Below are 12,869 nucleotides of genomic sequence, written 5' to 3' on the forward strand. Positions count from 1 at the left end.
ATAAAGCGTTAGTACAAAAACATAGCTCCCTGCTGTTCTAATCCTCAGATTACTCGTTAAAACGTTTAAAATAGTAAAGAGTAATATCGCTTTAATAAAGAATCGATATCAATGCACTACGACAAAAAACAAGTATGATCTATATTTTTTGTGAAAGTGGATTGTCATGACAAAAATGTTCATCCGGAAGTATTACGATGTTACACCGTTAATGGATTAGAGCTGCGGTGTCTGGGTCGCTCTTTTGTTTACATCACTTTTCCATTTATTCTCAAACGCTCAGGTAAATGAAACCTCTGTACATAATGTAAAGACTTTCTTGACATTTTATTTGAAACGCGTTTATCAAGTGACAACATTTCCCAAGCGTTGCCAGCTCGCTGAATGTTGCAACTATGTTGCTAGCTGGATAGCTAGTGTGAATGTTATTGTCTCTGTGGGTTCGTTAAATTCACTTGAACTGCGTTGTGTTTTTTGTTAAAATCTTCTACTAATTTAAATCTTTAGTGCTAATATTGTTTCCGTTGAGTGCTTATCCTGTCGTGTAAGCAAACCGCCACCACTGTTTCGAGTAAATGATATGGACTCTCCTCAGTTTTGGTCTGATAATTCTGTCAGATACTCTGATTTTAATTTTTGCTTTGTGATCTGTTGATGTGTCTGGTAAAATCTCCCATATGTTTATAACATATCATCTCCGGAGTCATTTTATTAATCAAAATCATGTTGTTTTAAATAATACCTCAACTCATGACAACTCATTTGATCTTTTGTATTTTAAAGTACTATTAATTTTCTTAAATAAAAGTTATAAAAGCGAATTACTCTTCTGTTTTGTAGAGTCCAATGGATATGCAGAACAACATGCGTGGATATGTGATAGTATTCTTGTGACCCGTGGAAGCAGCATTACTAGTCACTGCATTAGGGCAAGGTAATTGTGTGTGTGTGTGTTTATGTAAGATAGAGGTCTTACATTTTTTTAATTGTAAATGAGACATGGTTTTCTTTATTAACTGATCATGCTTTGAGTATAAATGAATCTAATTATACACTTCTGTACTTGCATACATAGCCTCTGACTTTGTTTTTGCTCTCAGCTGTGATGTAGATTTTTGTTCCTGGCCATGACATTTTTAAATTTAACCCACAGTTAAGAGTGAAAACATGTTCACCGCTACCCAAACGTCCAAAACCCAGTTCCTGGATAAAGCCAGGATAGCACGGGAGGAACGGAAAGGTTATAAGGAGAAAGAGAGAGCTGCCACACAAATCCAGGCTCTGGTCAGAAGATTCCTCTGCCGTTGCAGGTTGCAAAGGGAAATCAGGTTAGGGCTGACATGGGCCGTTCTTTACAATAGTCAAACATTCTAGACAGTTATATGTCTTTGCTGACTTTGTTGTCCTAAGATAAAAAAGTAAAAATGAGGAGTGAAACCCTCACAGAGGTTATTAAAGGTGAAGAATTCAGTATTAATACTTTCTCTTATGCCTATAAGTAAGTCGTTTGAATGTTAATGTCTTGAATAATGTAAATACTATTTTAAAAAATAGCTTGGTTTGTTTGAGCCAGTGTTATAATATTTTTATTTAATATTTTATTTTTTGATTTATTTTTATTTCAGTTTTACAAAGTTTCTGTTTGAGAATTTATACATATTATTTACATTACTTTCTGTTTCAGGAAAGAGGTTGATGATTTCTTTGCAGTCAGCGATGCAGGTTCAACAAAAAGAAATGCATTATCCATCTTCAAAATTGCAAGAAAATTGCTATTTATATTGAGCAAGGATGACAAGTTGGTAAGCATCACATAATGTTACCCTTTTTAAAATTCATTTAGATTAAGTTTAGTTAAGATTTGTTTATTTAGGTGAAATGTATTTTTTTTAACACATTTTGTATAATTAATGATGGCATTGTGTTTTTCTCTTACACAGAGATTTGAGAAGTTGTGTAGAATCATACTAAGTAGCATGGATGTTGAGAATGAACCTAAAGTAAGTCTTTTACCAAGCAATGCATAAAACATATTTTTATGTTTACATTAGTTCCACATTTTTGCATTGTGGTGACAAGCTATTGTTTTTCTAGGTATGGTATGTATCTCTGGCCCTTTCAAAAGATCTCACCATCCCCTGGCTGAAACAGATCAAAGATGTTCTTTGGGTCTCCTGTGAATTTCTGAAAAAACTGAAGGTAATATTAGTGCTTTATGATCAGTGCTTTATCTTTTTGAATTACTCATCATTAAGTCAATTCTGAGTCTGTCAGTTATCTGTCAGGAAGTGCTTCTTGATGAATGCTTGTTTCCTGTTTTCCGTTTCTCCCTGCAGCCTGACATACTGCAAGATAATAAATTGGTGACGCTGCACCTGACAATGCTGATAACATTCACAGACACATCAACGTGGAAAATCATCCGAGGAAAGGGTCAGTGTCACATAATCAGAGTTCGTAAGATGATTTGCAGGCTAAAATACGTAAAACCCTACTAGAATTTCCTGTCTTTTTTTTAGGGGAGGCCCTCAAGCCTGCTTTAAACCGGATTTGTGAGAACATCATGGGACATCTCAATCAGAAGGGCTTCTACTCTGTTCTTCAGGTACTGCTCATCCAAACAGCCAATCAGAATCTTGCTCTTGTTCAGAAACGTTTCCCAGCAAATAACTATATAGACTTGTATTCAAAGAATTAGGGTCGCTAAATCTGTATTTTCTTCATCAGCCATTACTCTATTCTTCAGTGTCATATAATCCTCCAGAAATCATTCTAATATGCTGATTTTGTCTGTAAGAAACATTTCTTATTATCAATGTTGAAATCTGTTGTGCTGCTTAATATTTTTGTGGAAACGGTGTGTAACGAAGTTTAAGATAAGGAAGAAAGAGGCGGCAACCGGCGAACGTTCAAACACACTTTAATAAATAAACAAACACAAAACGAAAAGTAAAAGCGGCAGCTCCTCACAGACGACTGCTGCACACACATAAAAAAACATAACATAAATGTCCAGGCCTGGTCCTCTCTCGTCCTTCACTGTCGTCGCTCCTCCGTGAGAAACTCGAGACGGGTGCGGTTCATTATCAATCACGTCATCGGCCTCGCTCCGTTCTCACGGCCCGTTCTCCTTTTTTCAAGGATTCTTTAATGAATAGAAAGAACAGCTTTTATTTGAAATAGAAATATTTTGTTAAAATGTAAAAGTCTTTACTGTCATTTTTAATCAATTTAATGCATTCTTGCTGAATTGAAAGTATTAATTTCATTACTGACCCCAAAATTTTAACAGAAGTGTATATGCAATTAATTCAAACAATTATTCATCAAATCATGTGATCTGATTCAAATTTTTAACTGATTGAAGCTCTAGGTTGAACTTTCTCATAATAAGCATCTTTGCTATTTGCAGATTCTACTTACAAATGGATTGGCAAGATCCAGACCTTCCCTTTCCAAAGGAACCCTCACGGCCATTTTTACGCTGTCACTCAGGTCGGTTGTCATGAGAACTGGATTTGCTCTCCGAGACATCTCTCGGTCTGATTACATCAGTAGCTCTTTTTCTGTGAAGTCGCCCATAATGTGATGAGCTTTTTGTCCTGGTGTATTTTAGGCCAGTTGTCGCTGCACATTTCTCAGACAACCTTCTGAGGTCTTTCCTCCTCCACATCATGTCTGTTCCAGCGTTCATCTCGCACCTCAACACTCTCACTCCAGATGTAAGAAACAAACACATACGGAAGGATAATAAAACCTCATTTGCACACACATCTTAAAGATTTCAAAATAAAAATTGTGAGAATATGATTTCACCTGTCTGAATTTGTGCTCCTTGCAGTGTATGGTCACCATCCAGACCCATGACCTCTTTCGCAAGTTTGTCTTGTTTTTAAGCCGAGAAGAGCAGTGTTTGGATATCTGTGTGTGTCTGGAGGGAAGCCACACTCTGTGCTTACTGGGTAAGCATGTGTTCTTTATACACACACTTTTTGAAGTGTGTATTAGATTTGGAGAACAAAGGTGGGCTGGTGAATGGAGAGTTGAAAATCAATACTCAAGATGTACTTAGTTTGTCATTTATCTCATCATCTCTTTTATGTTTTGTTTCCAGGTAACCTCATTCAGCTGGGATACTTTAATGTAAAAGTTCTAGAGCAGGAAGCGGGTCACTTTGTCAAGGATCTGACAGATATGTTGTCATACTGTCAGAGATATGTGTCTCAGAAGAAATCCAATCTCACACACTGGCACCCAGTGTTGGGCTGGTTCTCCCAGACTGTTGACTATGGGTATGTCATTGTTTTATTGACAAAATAAAGCACATAGTTTCTGGATTTCTCTGTTGTGCTATCCTATTAAGCAATCTTTCACTTTCTCTTGTTTTTCTCTCTCTCCAGGCTTAATGAGTCTATGCCGTTGGTAACAAAGCAGTTACAGTGTTTGTGGGGAGTTCCAGTGATCTGCACACTCTTCTGTGACGTTCTCAGCAAAAAGCTAGAAACTCAAGATCCCACCCCACCACCCTCTCTTCAGCCAAGCTCATTACAGAATAACTTGCCTGTCAAAAGTGAGAAACTCTTTTTTTTCATTTTTTTTTTTTAACCAGACCCATAGAACAGAAGTGATTTAGTAGATGATTACACATGGACTATTGGACTACAAATAGAGTTTCTAATGATTATCATTAAAGCACACTCAAGGATGTTGACTAAGTATACTACTAACCCTAAAGAAGTTCTCATCCACTGGGGCCAGTACCCACTAGGGGGCCTCAGCACACTTCCAAGGGGGTCATAAGATGGCTTAAAATTATTTAAGATTTGACAAAAGAAGGTTTAAGGTTTAAAATCAGCTAAAACAACTTAAAAATCCAAATGTAACCTGAAATCCTATTTCTTATTTTTAGTCATTCCCTTAAAAACTTAATTTCCTTAAAACATTTCAAGAACCAGAGTTCTCATGATCTTGGACAACCTGGATATACTGTATGAGGTTATTTTAAATGGACATATTTATATAAAATTAAAAGTATATAGTGTGATGCTAGTGTCATCAAGTCTGTATTCATCCTGTTTTCACTGAGGATCCCTTGTTAAACTCTCTGCACGGTTAGATCTGTTCAAGAGAGCGTTCCAAAAGTCTGCGTCTGTGCGGAACATCCTGAAACCGGTCGGGGGGAAGCGTGTGGATTCAGCTGAGGTTCAGAAGGTGTGCAGTATTTGTGTGTTGTATCAGACGGCCCTCACCACACTCACACAAATCCGCTTGCAGATACTCACAGGTATGTGCTTTTCATATGAAACAATTTAGGAAGTCATTTCTGTTTACACAACTATGAATGTACATTCACTCACGCAAACACTTCAGTAATGTTTTATCTCTTAGTGAAGTATTGTATTTTGTCAGAGCCAGAGGTTAATGCACATGCTCCAAGAGTTACAGCTCACCTTGTTTCCAGATCCTGAAAAAACAGTTTATGCTTTTATCAGACACTTTTGCAGAATAATAGTTGTCTGTAGGGTAGGGTAGGTCCAAGACCACTGTAGTGTTGGCCAGTGAAACAAAAAATTCTTGGTCCTTTCAATATTTTGTATCATAATAAATGAGGTTAATATTCTTGTTAATCTTGATTCTATGGTTTCTAATTAAACTGTTTCCAGGACTGACGTATCTGGATGAACTGCTGCCTAAGCTGTGGGCATTTATCTGTGAGCTTGGCCCTCAGGGGGGGCTACGACTCTTCATGGAGTGTCTCAATAATGACACTGAAGAGTCCAAACAGCTCCTGGCCATGCTGATGCTCTTCTGTGACTGTTCCAGACATCTCATCACGTAAGAGTTGTATAGTTCACTGGTGACGGTGCTTCTATTTTGCATTAATTCGATTTATTTAAAACCGTATTCATTTACAATTATTTTTACTACAAAAATAATATATATGTGTATATATATATATGTGTGTGTGTGTGTTTGCATGTTATTCTGTGATTTATATTACAGAATCCTGGATGACATAGAGGTGTATGAGGAGCAGATTTCTTTTAAAATGGAAGAGCTTGTCACCATCTCCTCGTTCCTCAACACATTTGTGTTCAAGATGATCTGGGATGGTATTTTAGGTGAGCAGGTATTATTTAGCCCATATGTTTGTTTTTGCAACAAGGGACTTTGTTTATGCATTCTTTTGTCCAGTCTTTTTCTCTAGTCATTTCTTGTGGTTTAGATAAACCAGTTTTTTCTCTGTGTTTTTTCTCCATATGGGGCCAGTGATAATGTGCTTTATTTGTGTGGTGATTAACTATTACTATTAACTATTACTACTATTACTAATTTAGCAATTAATGTGGTCATTAATTTATTTCAGAGAATACCAAAGGGGAGAAGCTGGACTTATTCCACAGTGTTCATGGCTGGCTAATGGTTCTGTATGAGCGGGATTGTCGCAGGAGATTCACGCCTGAAGATCACTGGCTCCGCAAGTGTGTCACGCTTACATATCACTGAGCCAAATTACTCTCTGGTTTTACTTTAGAGTTGGGATTGGGATCCATTCAAAAACAAATTACTGAGATTATTGTTCTCATATAAGGGAAAGATAAATGCATCGGCCAACAAAATAGGTCTTATTTGTTTTCTTTTTTTCTCCATGTCTAATACAGAGACCTGAAGCCCAGCCTGTTGTTCCAGGAGCTGGAGAAAGGGAAAAAAAGAGCACAGCTGCTACTTCAGTACATTCCTCATGTCATCCCACACAAAAATGTGAGAATCAAACTTAAAACAGGGAAATTATTAATGCTCATGAAATGCCACATGAATGCTTCAGTTGATTTGATCATACAAAGATTCAATTTTAGATTGACCAAATAAAAAATGGTCTTCATTTTATTTTTGAACACAAAATGTGAAATGTACAGATGTGTTTTTTCTGCAGAGGGTGCTGCTGTTCCGGAACATTGTGACAAAAGAGAAAGAGAGTCTTGGATTGGTGGAAACAAGCTCCGCCTCTCCACATGTGACTCATATAACCATTCGACGCTCACGCATGTTGGAGGTAATGTATGCTTTGTCATTCATTTGATTGATAAAAACATACACAATGAGTATTATGCCTATTAGCTTTTCTGTAGCTCAAACAGTAGAGCATGTCACCAAGGTCATGGGTTTGTTTCCCAGAGACAAATGAACTTATAAAATTTAGACCTTGAATGCAATGTGAGTCGCTTTGGAGGAAAGTGTCTGCCAAATGTAAAAATGTGAATGTTGGATAATAATGATAATAGTAATCTTTTTCTGTAACATTACTCTTCATAGGATGGTTATGATCAGCTGCGGCGTCTACCTGTCAATTCCATTAAGGGAGTGATCCGTGTGAAGTTTGTGAATGATTTAGGAGTGGATGAGGCTGGAATTGACCAGGATGGTGTGTTTAAGGAGTTTTTAGAAGAGATCATCAAGAAGGTTTTCAACCCAGCGCTCAATCTATTTAAGGTACACACTGCTCTCTTTTAGCTCAGGTGGCTGGGATCAGTTCACCCAAACAATCCTCAATAGACCTTCCTTATTTTACCAATAAACCTCAACTTCATTTTATTTCTCTCTGTTTCAGACCACCAGTGGGAATGAGAGATTATACCCCTCCCCAACCTCCAGCATCCATGAGAACCACCTTCAGCTGTATGAATTTGTTGGAAAGATGCTGGGAAAGGCCATGTATGAAGGCATTGTGGTGGATGTGCCTTTTGCCTCTTTTTTCCTCAGTCAGGTTCTAGGTCACCATCACAGCACCTTCTATAGCTCCATAGACGAGCTGCCCTCCCTCGACTCAGAGTTCTACAAAAACCTCACCTCTATCAAGGTCAGTGCCAATGTGACTATTATAGCATTTGTACAGTTTGGAAAATGCTTGATTTTAACCATTATGTTTTCAAGGTTTGAAATGTGCTTGGATTTTGAATATAGTCCTTGAAAATGCTTGATGTCAAGACAGTGTGATTGAAATAAAAGAAAAATGATTAATGAAAAAAAAACCTTAAATATCAAATAGTGGATCCCTTGCGCATCATGAGTCTCATTGATTTAATGTTGTGCAAGCACGTGGAAGTGCATGTGATAGGTGTTTAAAAATCACATTGACACAATCACTTTAATGTTATCCAAATTTACTATGGTTAACAGCTGCAGATAAACATCAGGGTCACTAAATCCTACAAGGCAGCAGTAGCGGTTACCGAAATCTGTTACCCTTAAAAACTGCTAATCTACCGTTAATAATATCGTATCTGTTATATAACTCCTTACTAATGAAAATTATGTGAAGATTTCAAGGTGAAACTGATACATTTCACACTTTCAGCCCAACTTATTCAGATTCAGAATTTGTTTCATATTTGTTTTCTTGGTGTAAAAGGAGCATTTGATGGAGATTCGTTTAGTTTTTTCACATCGCCTTTGGTGCGAAAGGGCCTTTCGTAACATTTAATATTCTTAAAATTTTACAATGCATTTATAATTTGTTACATATTTCTTCTGTAACTTCTTAAATTAATGTATTAAAGTTTTTTTTAATTTTCATTAAAAAAAATGCAAGTACATTTATATCGCTATTCTTTTGTGTTTGACTTTAAATTACAGATTTATATCCATGACTGTTTATTGATTTGATTTTCAGCGTTACGATGGGGACGTCAGTGATCTGGGTCTGACTTTATCCTACGATGAAGAGGTCATGGGCCAGGTAAGCAACTTTTGTGTTTGCTGAACCTTATTTTTTTTGGTTCTTGTGACACTATTGGCTTTCCTTGTTCTCTATAATACTCTTTTCATTTCTTTGTCTCGTCACAGTTAGTCTGTCATGAGCTAATTCCTGGTGGAAAGACTATGTCTGTCACTAATGAAAACAAGTGAGTCCATTTTGTGTCTTCGGTCAAGTGTAAATAAAATGCCGCCTATTCACATGCAATACAATAAGGAGAAATTACCAGATTAGCATTGGAAGCAGAGCGGTTCAAAAAGTAAATAGGGATTTGCTACCAGAGACAAATACTGACATTTTCTGCAAGCTTAAAATAGGACAGAATAAAAGAATGGTTTCCAGTTCATGTTTTGTCATTAACCCTCCTTTGACCCTTCAGGATCAGCTACATCCACCTGATGGCCCACTTCCGCATGCACACCCAGATCAAGGAGCAGACGGCAGCTTTCATCAGGGGCTTCCGCAGCATCATCAACCCAGAGTGGCTGCACATGTTCTCCACCCCTGAGGTCCAGAGGCTCATCTCTGGAGACAACGCTGAGATAGACCTGGATGATCTCAAGTAAACCTGCAGTTCTTAACTCTGGCCTTGAAGGGTTTTGCTTATCAGTTTGTTGATTTGTAATACAAACTAAGAATGACGCAATACATTAAATCCAAATTTCTCTCTATAATCAACAAGGCTGGAAGCATCTAATGCATAAATGCCTTCAGTGCACAGGCAATGAAATTAGGCTGAAATTGGGCTGTCACAATATCAGATTTTCACCACACAATTATTGTGACCAAAATAATTTTGTCTTTTTTTTTGTTCAAGTGCAAGAAGACATGAAAGAGCTTGATTCAGTATTCGTGCCCTGTCTGAGTAGTGGATTTCTGGGTGAAAGTAACGAATAGAGTTCCCTTTTGCATCTTCTTGAGCTTGAATATTTATATTGGCAAGGTTTAAACCTTAGCAACACTGGCCCATCAACTGTCCCGAGGATTATTCATGTTTGTTCACGTTCATGTTCTCACAATTTTGCATTGTTAGAATTCCTAAAAATGTTACCGGCCAACTGGTGATTGACGTTGTTTCATATACTCGCCAGCACCAATTTTTACTTGCATTTGGCGCTTAGCGAGTGCTAATTTTAGAACCTGTTTATATTTTCATTGTGCAGATCTTTTCCAACAATCAGTGCAAAAATTGCGAAGATGTCCACATGTAGCCCTAATAAATACATGCCGTGAAGAAAAGTCATAAAAAGGTTACTTATAGCGATGCATGTCATTTTCTCTGTCTCTCAGGAAGCACACTGTGTACTATGGTGGTTTCCATAGCAGCCACAGAGTCATTCTTTGGCTGTGGGACATTCTCTCCAGTGACTTCTCCCCTGAGGAGAGAGCCATGTTCCTGAAGGTAATGCTTATCAAATCTTAAAGGAGTTATTTCTATGTTTATTGCCGCCTGCGCCTACTAAGTGGCTGTTTCATCACAGTTTGTCACCAGCTGCTCAAGACCTCCTCTGCTCGGTTTTGCCTACCTCAAACCCCCTTTCTCAATCCGCTGTGTGGAAGTATCTGACGATCAGGTTAGATCACTTCATCATCTTAATCCATACACTGTTCTGCAAATATTTTGTTGTTTAATCTTTCTTTTTTGTTTGATTGTGCATGCAGGACACAGGTGACACTTTAGGAAGCGTTCTCCGTGGATTTTTCACCATCCGTAAGAAGGAGCCAGGCGGTCGCCTCCCTACATCCTCCACTTGTTTCAACCTGCTCAAGCTGCCCAACTACAGCAAGAAGAGCATCCTCAGAGACAAACTCCGCTACGCCATCAGCATGAACACTGGCTTTGAGCTTTCATAACCCATGCTGGTTTATTCTACATGTACAAACACAAACATCTACAAACATGAACATCAGCAAGACTGGCGGTGGCACACAGAGGTTGAAGTAGGAGACGTTACAAAATTACAATCTTGCTTTATTGGCATTGTGGCCTTCAAATAAGGCTCTTGACCTTGAGTTCCTCAAGTGCTCAAGCTCAATTTTTCCATCAATGGCTACTCGGTCTTTTTCACCAAATGGAAAGTGAATAAAGAAACGAACTAACTTCTTAAAATAGTAGAACTGAGCTAAACGTATCAAGTCAGACTTAGAGACTCTTTGAGGAGCTCAACCATAGAGGTATATTAGAGTGTACAAACATTACCTGCAGAAAAGTTTTTGAACCACTTGAAGATCCATAATTAGGGTTATGTTCTTCTTTTTTTGCATTTGAAGCCAAAAGAGCTTCAAACGCCTTATACAATCAGTTTAAAACCAGCTCAATTTAATGTCTTCAAGCCAGGGTTCTTCTGACTCTTACTTCAGTGAAACCTGTAAATCGGAGACCGAGGAACTCAACTCAGTGTCTGCATGCAAAGTAACTCCAAAACTAAATCTGGTTTTGTCTTTATTGGCTTCTAAGCACTGTGGCCATTTGTTGATGAGCACTCCTAAACCTCCTTTTAAAGTTACGGCAGATACAATGATGGATGTAAAGATGTAAGATCTGCAGAAAACAGTTCAGCTTTGTCTCTCAGGTCTCCGTGTCTCACTCCCCCAGGAAGGGAACAGGAAAGCAATACTAACGCAATGCAAGCCATGCAACTCAAGACACAAAGGAGGCTTTTGCCTGTTTGTACGGCAAATGCTTTCAAACCCATAGCGCACTACACTTCTGCTGGACTTGAGAACAGAGCGTTGAGAGGAATCCCAGCCCTGTTGATTGACTTCAGTGAGACAGAGCCAGCAGTATGTCAGATAAGAGATGTCCCTGCAGAGATGCACCTTTTCCTTTCCTGCTTTCTCATGGTATACACTACAGGGCCCCGACCCAGAATGCATCATGGTGACATTTCGTTTTGCTCATTATATTATACTCATTATTCTGCTCATGCTTTTTCATCTCTAACGCTGTCTTAATGTCAAACTAATGCAGGCAAGAATGAAACCACTAAAAGGAATTTTACTCCAGCTTGGAAGTAACCAATCATCACATGACAAATTGCTTTCCCTGTCATCTACTAACTCTCTGGCCATCTTTGCGGTGTATACTGGAATTAAGCCATACGGTGAAGACGACTAGCTATCAAACCAGCTCTTGTAGGGTGTTTTTTTTTTTTTCTTAAAGGGAGAGTGTTAAAGTGACTTCCCTGAAAGGTCAATGGGCTCAATGGAATATCATGAATTGTTATTCCAAGTGGACAAAAAAAAAAATCTCCCTTTGCATGATGTCATTGGACGATTCAAACGATTCCATGTCTGTGTCAAACAGGTCAGAGTCTGCTGTTGACGTTGTGTTGTTTCTTTTCTTTTTCCTTCGCTTTGTCATAAAGAAGGTTAGGGTCAATTTGTTAAGAAATCCCCCCCCCCCACACACACACACACAAAATCTAAAGGACAAACATTCAGAAAATATGTTTTGCAAAAAGAAAGTGAAGCCTATTTTTTAGGTACATCAAGATTTAAATTGACCATCAAGAAAACAAATTTACATGCATTAAATATATATTATTAAAACAAATTATTAAATGATTAAATATATATATTATTAAACAAATTATTTAAGTATATTATTTATATTAAATTGAAATTACAGTTTTAAGTATACATCATGGTAGTATTTGTTGTACTACATTTAATACATTTTTATTAAGTCATTGTATCCTGATAATATTTTGGGATGTAGTGCTTGTATTTAGTGAGGCTTTATTTTGTTAATGCAAAATATAGTTCTTTTGATTTTGGTGTGAATTATGACCTGGACATTTCTTCATGTGATTTGCCCTTGGTTTCAGGCCTCTAAAAAGCTGTAAACGGCTGTAGTTATTCCAGAATATATATGCAAACCCTCTTCCCTTGTATGCAGTATATGCAAAATTATACAGTTAACCTACCATTATCTGTCTGCCCCCCTCTCCCAGCTCTTTGTAAATCAAGGCATGAAAGTATCTTCTGATGTAGAAAGACATTTGTAGATGTGAAAAATGGCTTTAAGCTCATGTAACTTTCTTTTGTATGCATTTACTGTTAATGTTAAGTTATAAATGTATTGTCCTAATGCACAAGGGCTTAGGCTGTG

At 37.7% G+C, this 12,869-nt stretch overlaps 1 protein-coding gene across 1 annotated transcript; it reads left to right on the forward strand.

Annotated features, from left to right (window-relative positions):
• Positions 1–184: 184 nt before the first annotated feature.
• On the forward strand, positions 185–12,175 carry ube3b (ubiquitin protein ligase E3B). The gene is made up of 27 exons (XM_084115446.1): positions 185–283; positions 841–934; positions 1,154–1,328; positions 1,685–1,802; positions 1,941–2,000; positions 2,095–2,199; positions 2,337–2,433; positions 2,520–2,605; positions 3,413–3,495; positions 3,617–3,722; positions 3,842–3,962; positions 4,115–4,292; positions 4,401–4,570; positions 5,117–5,284; positions 5,664–5,835; positions 6,004–6,122; positions 6,368–6,482; positions 6,663–6,762; positions 6,935–7,054; positions 7,315–7,491; positions 7,610–7,858; positions 8,672–8,737; positions 8,845–8,903; positions 9,135–9,317; positions 10,046–10,157; positions 10,237–10,329; positions 10,418–12,175. Exons 3-27 carry the CDS (start codon positions 1,168–1,170, stop codon positions 10,607–10,609), a joined length of 3,210 nt encoding a protein of 1,069 aa, XP_083971572.1. The 5' UTR covers positions 185–283; positions 841–934; positions 1,154–1,167; the 3' UTR covers positions 10,610–12,175.
• Positions 12,176–12,869: the final 694 nt, after the last annotated feature.

Source organism: Abramis brama, assembly GCF_963993115.1.
Source record: "Abramis brama genome assembly, chromosome: 5".
NCBI classification, from domain to species: domain Eukaryota; kingdom Metazoa; phylum Chordata; class Actinopteri; order Cypriniformes; family Leuciscidae; genus Abramis; species Abramis brama.

Bases quoted from the DNA above. Each gene is read 5' to 3' on its own strand.
- ube3b (XM_084115446.1), top strand. From the start codon at position 1,168: ATGTTCACCGCTACCCAAACGTCCAAAACCCAGTTCCTGGATAAAGCC. The intron at 3,723-3,841 runs GTAAGAAACAAA...TGCTCCTTGCAG, and splicing joins TCAACACTCTCACTCCAGAT to TGTATGGTCACCATCCAGAC. The intron at 5,836-6,003 runs GTAAGAGTTGTA...TTTATATTACAG, and splicing joins TGTTCCAGACATCTCATCAC to AATCCTGGATGACATAGAGG.